Genomic DNA, 13,256 nt, shown 5'->3' on the forward strand with positions numbered 1-13,256 from the left:
AATCGCAGTCTACTTCCTGTCATCAACCGGAAACTGGAGAAGCGTCCTTGGAGATTGTATGGTGCGTTGTGTTTACGTGCCAGTCAAACATGTTGCACCTTTGGAGCTAACTACGGCTATGTTGAAGGAAAACGACATTTGGAGCTAACTACGGTTATGTTGAAGGAAAACAACATTTGGAGCTAACTACGGTTATGTTGAATGAAAACGACATTTGGAGCTAACTATGGTTATGTTGAAGAAAAAGAACATTTGGAGCTAACAATGGTTATGTTGAAGAAAAAGAATATTTGGAGCTAACTATGGTTATGTTGAAGAAAAAGAACATTTGGAGCTAACAATGGTTATGTTGAAGAAAAAGAATATTTGGAGCTAACAATGGTTATGTTGAAGAAAAAGAACATTTGGAGCTAACTATGGTTATGTTGAAGAAAAAGAACATTTGGAGCTAACTATGGTTATGTTGAAGAAAAGGCACAGTCTGCGAGTTTGAAGGTAAATTGTCCTGCAACTGCTTCTACGTAAATGACGCCCAGCTCGTGTTCATTGTATCAGAGACGCTCGCACGTAGCTGTTTTAAATCCATCCATCCATTTCCTACCGCTTGTCCCTTCCTACCAAGTTATTACTCTCTCAAGTTGTTGCATTTAAGTTGAACAAATATTTAGCCAATGTGCACATTGTGTTTGCCATAATGAATGGATAGTGACTTGTTGTACATAAGATGTATTCACTAGTCACGTGTCAGCAGTGTTCCATGTATGCATAAGATGTATTCACTTGTCATGTGTCAGCAGTGTTCCATGTATGCACTGCTGCATAAGATGTATTCACTAGTCATGTGTCAGCAGTGTTCCATGTATGCACTGCTGCATAAGATGTATTCACTTGTCATGTGTCAGCAGTGTTCCATGTATGCACTGCTGCATAAGATGTATTCACTAGTCATGTGTCAGCAGTGTTCCATGTATGCACTGCTGCATAAGATGTATTCACTTGTCATGTGTCAGCAGTGTTCCATGTATGCATAAGATGTATTCACTAGTCATGTGTCAGCAGTGTTCCATGTATGTACTGCTGCATAAGATGTATTCACTTGTCATGTGTCAGCAGTGTTCCATGTATGCACTGCTGCATAAGATGTATTCACTTGTCATGTGTCAGCAGTGTTCCATGTATGCACTGCTGCATAAGATGTATTCACTTGTCATGTGTCAGCAGTGTTCCATGTATGCACTGCTGCATGCACTCATCATGGCTTCTTCACCCATGGTCATTGGAAACCAGCTCATCCTGGAAGAGGACTTTGATGAAAACTATAATCCCTCTGAACAAGGTAAACCGCTTGGGATCCCAACAATATTTTTTTAAACTATTGTATTTATTTTTTATTTATAAAACCTTTATTTATAGTATTCAACATTTACAACATTAACATACAAGCAAATAATTAATAATAATCAAAACAAGTACAGAAACAGTACAAAACAGCGCCAGGGGGTTGCAAACTCAATAAAGCAACTAAAGAAAAATGCAAAAAAAAAAAAAAAAAAAAATATATATATATATATATATATGTGTAAAGCCATAGGCTCACATACATTCCGTAAATAATCCAAATTTGGAGCACAGTATCATAGTTTTCACAGCTTTTTGGTTGTTAGAGGTAGAAAGCGTTTTAAAGTAAATTTCTAATTCTTTTTTTAAAGGCACAAAGAAGAGGTCGGGTATTGAGAAATTTACATTTATGAATATAAAACTTAGCCAATAGTATAATGAGGTTACAAAGGTAATATTCCTTTAAAAAAAAAGTCATACAGTGTAAATCAAAATAGCACATCTTTAAAACAAAGTACTTATTTGTCATGAATATTGTACAGGATGGAAGGACAGATGCCCTGCCATTTTTTAAATAATTTTTTTTATTTTTAAAACCTTTATTTATAGTATTCAACATTTACAACATTAACATACAAGCAAAGAAATAATAATAATAATCAAAACAAGTACAGAAACACTACAAAACAGCGACAGGGGGTTGTAAACTCAATTAAGCAACTAAAGAAACATGCAAAATATTCATATATATATACATGGGTTATACTTGATAAATGTGTGTGGGTCAGTATTGACAGTCAAAAGTTGTATCAGATGAGAGATAACATCATATGTGTACGTGGGACAGTATTGACAGTCAAAGTTGTATCAAATGAGAGATAACATCATATGTGTAAGTGGGACAGTATTGACAGTCAAAGTTGTATCAGATGAGAGATAACATCATATGTGTAAGTGGGACAGTATTGACAGTCAAAGTTGTATCAGATGAGAGATAACATCACATGTGTAAGTGGGACAGTATTGACAGTCAAAGTTGTATCAGATGAGAGATAACATAACATGTGTAAGTGGGTCAGTATTGACAGTCAAAGTTGTATCAGATGAGAGATAACATCATATGTGTAAGTGGGACAGTATTGACAGTCAAAGTTGTATCAGATGAGAGATGTGAAGTGAAATATTTATATAGCGCTTTTCTCTATTGACTCAAAGCGCTTTTACATAGTGAAAGCCAATATCTAAGTTACATTTAAAGCAGTGTGGGTGGCACTGGGAGCAGGTGGGTAAAGTGTCTTGCCCAAGGACACAACAGCAGTGACTAGGATGGCGGAAGCGGGGATCAAACCTGCAACCCTCAAGTTGCTGGCACGGCCACTCTACCAACCGAGCTATACCGCCCCAATCATACAAACATCATATGTGTAAGTGGGACAGTATTGACAGTCAAAGTTGTATCAGATGAAAGAGATAACATCAGATGTGTAAGTGGGACAGTATTGACAGTCAAAGTTGTATCAGATGAAAGAGATAACATCAGATGTGTAAGTGGGACAGTATTGACAGTCAAAGTTGTATCAGATGAAAGAGATAACATCAGATGTGTAAGTGGGACAGTATTGACAGTCAAAGTTGTATCAGATGAGAGTTAACATCACATTTGTAAGTGGGACAGTATTGACAGCTGAGGTGGGACCAAGTCATTGTTTTGCAAGTCACAAGTAAGTCTCAAGTCTTTGCCCTCAAGTCCCGAGTCAAGACAGACAAGTCCCGAGTCAAGTCCAAAGTCAAGACTGGAAAGTCTCAAGTCAAGTCCCAAGTCCTGCCTTTTGAGTTTCGAGTCCTTTCAAGTCCTTTTAACTACAGACTAATATATTTACACAGATTGTGTATGCTTTTAAAACGCTGTATTTATTAATTAAAACAAGTGCATTTGAAATTGCAGGAAAAAAATAGTGCTGACGTTGCACTTCATAATAGCACTATTAACCAGTCATTTTAAACATTTAACTCATTCCATTACACAATAAACACATTTGAAAAAACAAGTGCAACTGTACTTATTTGCACAAAAGTGTTAACATCGTATTTCCATGGCATATTGCATTGTAACTAGTTCCACAGCAGTTTATATCCTGTTCTTACCTTATCTCATTGATCTCATCTCATACTGTATGTGTGTTGATGTGTGCGTACACATGAAAAACATAACAAATACATGAACATAACAATGAACAGTGATGTACTTTTTAGATGTCAGGGTCCTATGCAATATGTACACATATTCTTAATATAGTATACATTTTAACTGACCTTTATTTGACTGTTTGTCTTTTTGTAGGTGGTTAAAATATGCTGTGTTGCTGACCGCCGTCTAACGTTACGTTACGTTACTGTGTGTGATACATTGACTAACGTAATGTTACTGTGTGTGATACATTGACTAACGTTACGTTACTGTGTGGGATACATTGACTAACGTAACGTTATGTATAGGTACCTCATGCAACCCTGCTTCAAAAAAATCACTTGACAAAAAGTATGAATAAGGTAGCGAACTGCAGTGGACGCAACAGATTGCCATGTTTGCAATGACGTTATAACCATAGACATCTTATAAGTAGACGCAGCATTGGCTGCTGTGACGCGAGCAATTTGGCCGCCATCTTGAAGTGGTGATGAGGAGCCGGCGAGCAGCCTGAACTGACAGTTGACAGGTAGAAAACAAAGATGCTAAACTGACAGTTGACAGGTAGAAAACAAAGATGCTAAACTGACAGTTGACAGGTAGAAAACAAAGATGGTGTTCAGCGTTTTCCTGCTCAAATGAGCGGACTGTTGAAAATAGGAATCGGGGGATTACTTTTCGCAAGTAAGATTTAACATTAACGTACTATTGGTTGTATTTTGTGAAAAGAATATTAGCACAGAGTTGAGAAGGAGCAAAGATCTTCAATATTTGTATGTGAAAATCACAAAGAAATCTTCTGGGGGAGGATGACGCCCCTACAGAGGTTTGCTTTACAAACTTTCAGCCCCACCTAAAACAAAATTCACCAGCTGCCACTGATTATGATGCATTCTCATTTTAAGCAAAATGTAAGACAATACTTTAACAGTATAATTGTAACCAGGAATAAGTCTTCAAGTAACAATATTCAAATACTAACATTGTTGGGTAAGACAGAATTTGGTTTTATTCTGAATCCAGTGAAACAGATTGGTGGTTTTAGCTGATATAAAGACTTTCAGGTGTTTATATATGTTGAAGTATTTGGCAGACGCTTTTATCCAAAGCGACATACATCAAAAATACATATAAAACAATCACTGCAAACATTATCATTTAAGGGAAGAATGTAATAGAAAATATCAATACAAAGTGTCAAGACAAAATAAACTCTCTGCTGCTGCAGCAACAGAGATACAATCTATAAGATATATATATCTAATGTTGTTTATGTAGGATATACGCATGTATATACAACCTAATCATATTGTTTCTTCAACTTAAAAATAGCTGACCGTTTTTTTCCCCCTTCTCTGAGATTATATTCCCAGTTTTGATCTGGGACGTCTGGTCACATATAGCATATAAGAATATTCTATTACTGTTAAGCATACTTTGAATAATAAAACATGTGTCTGTTATCATAGCTACACGTATGACAAAAAAGCGTATGAAAATCAGTGGTATTCAGTGAGGTAAAATGAATTAAATGCGCTGACAGTTCATTGCTCCTGCCAAATGAATTGCACTGAGTGGAGCAGATCACCACTCCAAGATGGCGGCCCCGCGTCTCGTCTGCGCCAGTAGGCAGTAGCGCTCCATGCTGCGTCTACTTATAAGATGTCTATGGTTATAACGTTAGCAGTGAGTTTACAGCCTCACTGATTTAACTACTCAGCAAATGAAAGTCACGTTACTTAGCCAATAAACGTTAGTTTACATTCAAAACATACCCTTCTTTGTGCAACTTCAAATGTCGAATGAAGTTGGAAGTTGTTGCGTCTCCGTCTGTAATATTCCAACTACATGTTTAGCATACTGCAATTAATTTTTTGTTGACCAAGTCGTAGTTTTAATACCCGAACGAAACCAACTTTGGTATAAATGTTTCTCACTGGCACGTTGTTTGACAACTCTTCTTCGTTGGTTGTCCTGCAATTTGATTGGATGAATGCTGTGTGATGAAATCAACGTAGATCTAATTTGATTGATACTGAGAGCACACAAGCTGACAAGCAGCACACATGCTGATGGACAAGTACAAAATGAAAGCTACGATGCGCTCCTGAATAACTTTTTAATCTTTGGGTTTGGGGAAAGTAGCAAGTCATGTCAAGTCAAAAGGCTCAAGTCCAAGTGAAGTCACAAGTCATTGATGTTAAAGTCTAAGTCCAGTTGCAAGTCTCTTTATATTTTGTCAAGTCGAGTTTAAAGTCATCAAATTCATGACTTGAGTCTGACTCCAGTCCAAGTCATGTGACTCCAGTCCATACCTCTGATTGACAGTCAAAGTATTATCCGATGGGAGATAACATCAGATGTTTAAGTGGGACAGTATTGACAGTCAAAGTTGTATCAGATGAGATACCATCAGATGTGTAAGTGGGACAGTATTGACAGTCAAAGTTGTATCAGATGAGAGATAACATCACATGTGTAAGTGGGACAGTATTGACAGTCAAAGTTGTATCAGATGAGAGATAGCATCAGATGTGTAAGTGGGACAGTATTGACAGTCAAAGTTGTATCAGATGAGAGATAACATCAGATGTGTAAGTGGGACAGTATTGACAGTCAAAGTTGTATCAGATGAGAGATACCATCAGATGTGTAAGTGGGACGGTATTGACAGTCAAAGTTGTATCAGATGAGAGATAACATCAGATGTGTAAGTGGGACAGTATTGACAGTCAAAGTTGTATCAGATGAGAGATAACATCCGATGTGTAAGTGGGACAGTATTGACAGTCAAAGTTGTATCAGATGAGAGATAACATCAGATGTGTAAGTGGGACAGTCAGAGTTGTTTAGAACCAAAGGGTCATAGAATATTCCATAGAAACTAACTAAATTCATGACTTGAGTCTGACTCCAGTCCAAGTCATGTGACTCCAGTCCACACCTCTGATTGACAGTCAAAGTATTATCCGATGGGAGATAACATCAGATGTTTAAGTGGGACAGTATTGACAGTCAAAGTTGTATCAGATGAGATACCATCAGATGTGTAAGTGGGACAGTATTGACAGTCAAAGTTGTATCAGATGAGAGATAACATCAGATGTGTAAGTGGGACAGTATTGACAGTCAAAGTTGTATCAGATGAGAGATAACATCAGATGTGTAAGTGGGACAGTCAGAGTTGTTTAGAACCAAAGGGTCATAGAATATTCCATAGAAACTGCTTGGGGACATTTTTGACCACACTTGTGGGTTAGTGATTCAAAAAGTAAACTTTTTCTAAATGAATTAAAAATAATTGCAATTGGCCTCATGTCACAAACATGTTTTCTGAGGAATACCTGGAATATGAATATATTACAACTTTTCATTTTAAAGATAAAAAAAAAGAACTTGTTGGGTAATTTTTGAGCCCTGTTGTGCACCTAGCGGTTAAATGGGAACTGTGCTTTTTTGGGAAGTTTGTTGGCTATATCTCACAATCATAATGAGAGCCAAAAAGACAGATGTATTTGTAATGCCTTCTAACTCATAAATAAAAGTCTGCTTACAATGGATTTGCAAAAAAAAAAAAAAAAAAGTTTATGAGTTTGAACATCAAATATGTTGTCTTTGTAGTGCATTCAACTGAATATGGGTTGAAAAGGATTCACAAATCATTGTATTCCGTTTATATTTACATCTAACACACTTTCCCAACTCATATGGCAACGGGGTTTGTAGTTACAATGCATAAAAAAACATATGTGTGCATAAGGATTGTGAATGTTAGGCAACAAGTGCAGTTCCCCTTTAAGACCTTTAGCATTTCAATATGTGGAATTCAATTATGAAATAGAAGTCAAACAATATGATGACGTTTAAGAGGCTGTTCAAACTACAAGTGTTTACAAAGTACGAGGAAGAACAATTCTAAAATCGCTTGTTGAAAATAAGATATTATTCATCTCATTAGGTAAATCATTACTAACTCCAATATTTATTAAGAGAAAGCTGTTGTATTTGGAGTTCATGGATGTACATTTTGTCATAAAATGAGCACAGGAAGTGAACATATGTGTTAGTAATTGCTATAAGGTGAAAAAGGGGTAGGATGAAATAAGCTTTGCTTCTTCCTACTCCTAATTACAAATATGTCAAATATGTGATGTATCATATTGAAACGGAATACATGTTTGGTATAAACATCAACCACCCAACCCTTCTTAATTTGTTATTTTCCCTTCCTCATCAGAGATTAACAAGTATGCAAAGGAGATAGGAATTGATCCTGACAAAGAAGAGGAGCTGATGTGGTTGGCCAAGGAGGGGATTGTTGCTCCACTTCCACCAGAGTGGAAGCCTTGGTAAGTCAGGAAATGGAATGCACTCATGTGTCTATGTCGACTATTGTATAATATAATAGTCAACTGGCATATCAATATTGCTGCTGTGATGCCTTCATGTTCCTCAGCTCAATCTAACCAACAGTCATTTATCAGTCTCCGTGAGTTCTTCAGCTCCTTTTTTTAAGGTGGCAGATTTGGCAGGAGTGTTTGCCAAAATTACATGGAATTTGCAGTGTTTTTTATTTAATGTATTTATTTGTTTAAAAGGAACTAGAGTTGTGCAGATGCCAATGTTTTGGTAGCAATATTGTTACCAAAATGTAAATCAATACTTTTCTAAATTAAGGGGATCACAAAAAATGCATTTTTTGGCTTCATTTAAAAAAAAAAAATCTAAATGACTAAATCTACATTAAACATACTGTATGTTTCTTATTGCTCTCAAAGAACGATTTTAGAAGATTGGAATTTAAATTAGCACGTGGGGATAGGTTGATTGTAAGGCTGCAGCTAACGATTATTTTTCTATCGATTAATCTATAGATTATTTTTTTGATTAATCGGTTAATCTATAGATTATTTTTTCGATTAATCTATAGATTATTTTTCCTTTTACCGATTATTTTTTTTATTTAAAATGAAGATGAAAAAATAAATGTTGGCCAGTTTTTTCAAAAGGCATGACTTTTATATACAAAAAAAAAAAGTATGGCCACTCAGTCAACATTGACAACAACATGACAAAATATTCTGTAACAATGTAAACATTTAAAACTTTTAACATTTAACAAAATTAAAAGTAGCTTATTTGCTTTTTAATGTGCAAATATAAAAGTAAACATCCAGTGCAAATCTTAATATTCTGCAATAGTATAAGCATTTCTAAAGTAAAAGTATTGCTTATTTTGCTTTAAAATGTGCAAAAATAAAGATAAACATCCAATACAAAAAAGTGCAAAACGAAATATTCTGTAACAGTGTAAACATTTCAACAAAAGTAAAAGTATTGCTTATTTTGCTTAATAACACAACAATGATAGTATGATTGAAGTGAAAGTTAATTGTTGGTTTGTACATAGTATATGTAACTGTTAATGTTGTAAAAGGTATTTGCACAACTAATTAACGTTAGCGTTAAAGAGGAGCGCGTCTTTGTAAACACTGAACAGGCACGCCAAACGCGCTTCTCAGAGCGAAACAGTGTTTTAGTTTATGAATTTACAACGCAGATACAAATGACACATTCATGATTTTGTGTAATGATGACAACGTATACTCACGCGGACGATTGACTAGTTGATGGTGATGGCAAGAACGCTGTCGGGTGTTTTCTTTTCAAATGTTCCTTCATAGCCGTTGTGCTGCTATGATAGGCCATTTCCGCTCGACACAGTGTGCATACAACAACTGTCAAGTGTTTTGCTTTTTTCGCTGTGCTTATCCCACACTTGAAGGGATGTACCAATGCTGAATGTGGCTTCTGGATTTCACTCAAAAGACCAGACCGTAGTTACTTTTTCCTTTTATTTTCCTTTAGTTTGCAACAGTTTTTCCAACCAAGAAACAGCTTCTTTTTTCTTCTTTAGTCTTTTTAGCAGTCTTTAGCAGTGTTAGTAGACTTTAGTTTCTTTAGCTGTCATTAGCTGTCTTTAGTAGCCTTTAGTAGCCTTTAGTAGCCTTTAGCTTCTTTAGTAGGTGAAAAACCTTTAAGGACAAAACACCACAAGATTAACATGCTGTAAAAAATCAATCAATTATCAATCCCATAATTTACAACTATTAATTAGGCTATCAAACTCTTAACCATTAAACAAGTGCAAGAAAATGGACACATCTTTTCCCTTTAAGTTAAAACAGATTTTAAATAAATTGTCTCAACATAAATGCACCAAGATACATATAAAATACATTTAACACCAGAAACACAATAGATAAATGCAACAGAAAACCCAATATGCAAATACATAAATACCTAACCAATTAACCACCTATTTAGATACATATTTAAAATCCATATTCAATATAAATATATTATTAATTTAGCAGTGAAACACTCAATCTTAAACGCTGTCTACTGGTAGAAAAATGCCCCTTTTTCTACGCCCTCACCAACACAGTTAAATCCAACACTTTAAATTGAGCGACTTCACCCTCCTGATGAAGCAAACTGCTCCAACATTTATCAAACTAAGCAAAGAATATCAACACTAAACAACAGTTACATAACACACTGTGTGTATTTAGCCTCCAGACTAAGCACGCTACATGCACCCCCCCCCCATCTCACCAGCGCAACAGGTGCGCCACACCCACGAAGAGAAATATTAAATCTTACATACTTTTGGCACAACTCTTGGTTATCTGTAATGAACTAAACCTTTTTCCACTCTGCGCTGGCGTCTTTTGTACTCCTTGATTTGACACAGCGGTCTAATTACCGGGCTCGCGCACCAGCAGATGAGACGGGAGCGCGCCGCGTTATACCTGCGCGCGAACGTAAACTGATCGGCTCTGATTTTATAAGCCGACTGGCCGAAATAATGCCGAATTATATACATTTCCTGGGGTTGCCTAGGTGAATAGGGATGCGGATGTGCTCTAAGATAAAATATAATTTTATTAAGTGGGGTTTGGCTGGTTGCTAAACAGCCACGGTTGCGAGCTCGCGCGTCAGCTGACGAGACAGCTGTTCACCGCTACAACATTATTAGGCCGTTTATTGAAATACTCCCACACTTTTGACGACTTTTGGCGTGCTTTTTTTCCCTCGCTCGCACCGCTCGCATCATCTGCTTTGCGCTCCGCCATGACGGCACTGTGACGTAAATATGCGACGTGTCGAAGCATAAAAACGACGTCGACGTATTTACGTAACCGATGACGTCGACTACGTCGACGCGTCGTTTCAGCCTTAGTTGATTGGCAACACTAAGTGGTCCCTAGTGTGTGAATGTTGTCTATCTGTGTTGGCCCTGTGATGAGGTGGCGACTTGTCCATGGTGTACCCCGCCTTCCACTCAAATGCAGCTGGGATAGGCTCCAGCACCCCCCACGACCCCGAAAGGGACGAGCGGTAGAAAATGGATGGATGTAATTTAAATTAAAAGGTGTTAAAGGAGAACTGCACTTTTTTGGAATTTTGTTTATCATTCACAATCTTTATGAGAAACAAGGAAAGTTTTTTTTACATATAAAAATCAACTCGTTCTTTATGGCTAGCAATGCAGCTAATGGGAACAATCAATTCTACCTCTAAGTCACTTTAAAATGCATTCAAAAACTGTCAACAATACTTCATTTACGTTCCGTGACCTGTACAATACCAAGCTGTAGTGACATCACTATTATAAGAGCCAACACACAGGAGCTTTTTTCCAGCGTAGTAACACAATGGCGTGCTTCGGTATTAGCCGTAAAAGCTGACTACGGAAAGAGATAAGCTAGCTAAGCTATTTGGGTAAGCACTCCATTTATGTCGAAATAGTATGGCTTCAAGTTCCACATTGGAGTCACACTCTCTCGATGTGGTTTCCTAATGAAGCCTTAGCTTGACGCTCCTTCACTTCCTCCTGCTCCCGCTTGCTGCGACAACAACAAAAGAAAAAATCTTCGTTCTGTGTATCATTTACTCGTAAACCAAATCATTCCAAAATGTCCAACCATAACGATGTGAAAGAAAAAATGTATCGAGAAAATAAAGCAAGAGGGTGACAGAATGAGAGTAAGGTCCAAAAACTGTGTGGCCCATTTCCACCATACTTGACTGCCCTTACCCATAATACACTGATCCTTCTCCCATAAATGCAATTAAACAGTTACATGTTCTTCACTGTAAACCTGCTCAGTGGCCTAGTGGTTAGAGTGTCCGCCCTGAGATGGGTAGGTTGTGAGTTCAAACCCCGGCCGAGTCATACCAAAGACTATAAAAATGGGAGCCATTACCTCCCTGCTCGGCACTCAAGATCAAGGGTTGGAATTGGGGGTTAAATCACCCAAAATAACTTTTCGGGCGTGGCCACCGCTGCTGCTCACTGCTCCCCTCACCTCCCAGGGGGTGAACAAGGGGATGGATCTAATGCAGAGGACACATTTCACAACACCTAGTGTGTGTGTGTTTGACAATCATTGCTACTTTAACTTCAACCTAACTTTAAAGCAGCATAGAATAGTATGTTATCAATTTATTCACGCAAATGTAATAACTACAAATAATTAAAGTGTGCCTTATAATTACTCTAAGCATGCAATATATGCATTTCCATATTATTCAAATAAAGTAAATAATCCCCTTTTGGCTGAATAAACATAAAGTGCCGTCCATAAAATGTAAATGAAATTAAATAGCATTTAGGCTGTTACATTTCAGCCCCTAATTGTCATCAATGTCCTTGAAAGAATTACTTAAAAAGTGTCAACTCAAATCTAAGGTGCCTAAATAACATTATTAATACTTCTCAAAGAAGCTGTAGTCCTTTGCCCCATTCAACTCGAGGTCTTTGCTTACTTTAATGATGTTCTGCTTCTTGAAGAAGACATAGCTTTGCAATAGGAACTGCTGCTTTACAGAGAGTAAATGGGACAATGAAAAAGGAGGATTAGCTCTAAATTGTTCAGGACAAGCTAAAATCATCAGCCCGGAGGTTGGGTCTTGGGCGCAGTTGGGTGTTCCAACAGGACAATGACCTCAAAAGTGGTAAAGGAATGGCTAAATCAGGCTAGAATGAAGGTTTCAGAATGGCCTTCCCAAAGCCCTGACTTAAAGGTGTGGACAATGCTGAAGAAACAAGTCCATGTCAACACATTTAGCTGAACTGCAGCAATTTAGTGGTCAAGTGGTCAAGCAGAAGCTTGTGGCTGGCTACCAAAAGCGCCTTATTGCAGGTCAACTTGCCAAGGGACATGTAAGCAAATATTAACATTGCTGTATGTATACTTTTCACCCTCACATTTTCAGTAGAGCCATAATAAATTCATAAAAGAAGCAAACTTCATGAATGTTTTTTGTGAGCAACAAGTATGTGCTCCAATCACTACATCACAAAAACATAAGAGTTGTAGAAATGATTGTAAAGTCATGACATGATGTTCTTTACAAGTCTATGTAGACTTTTGACCACCACTGTATTACAAGATTCCATTCTCAATATTAACCCTCTTGGAAAAAGCCACCATCACCTCTGTCTTTATTGACACTGGTACTCATACATTTCTATACATTCACAGTGGAAAAGGGTCATTTAGTAAAATAACAGAAGTGGTGGTGTAATGGTACACGTGGATGACTTTTGTGTTGTACAGGAGTACTTCTGACAGAATAAGGGTTGCAATAATGTGTGAATGGCAAAAAGACAATACATATTATGTTAATCTTTGTCGCCTCTTTTTGCCCTTATGATACT

General features: G+C 37.1%; 1 protein-coding gene across 1 annotated transcript in view; it reads left to right on the top strand.

The window, feature by feature from the left end:
- myo18ab (myosin XVIIIA b) overlaps positions 1-7,813 on the top strand; it is a 227,897-nt gene extending 220,084 nt beyond the window's left edge. The window contains exon 42 of the mRNA XM_061973197.1: positions 7,764-7,813. Within this exon, the coding sequence (XP_061829181.1) occupies positions 7,764-7,770 (7 nt within the window). The 3' untranslated portion in view covers positions 7,771-7,813. The remainder of the gene's footprint in view (positions 1-7,763) is intronic.
- Positions 7,814-13,256: the final 5,443 nt, after the last annotated feature.

The sequence above is a fragment of the Nerophis lumbriciformis genome, linkage group LG17, assembly GCF_033978685.3.
Source record: "Nerophis lumbriciformis linkage group LG17, RoL_Nlum_v2.1, whole genome shotgun sequence".
Lineage (NCBI taxonomy): Eukaryota > Metazoa > Chordata > Actinopteri > Syngnathiformes > Syngnathidae > Nerophis > Nerophis lumbriciformis.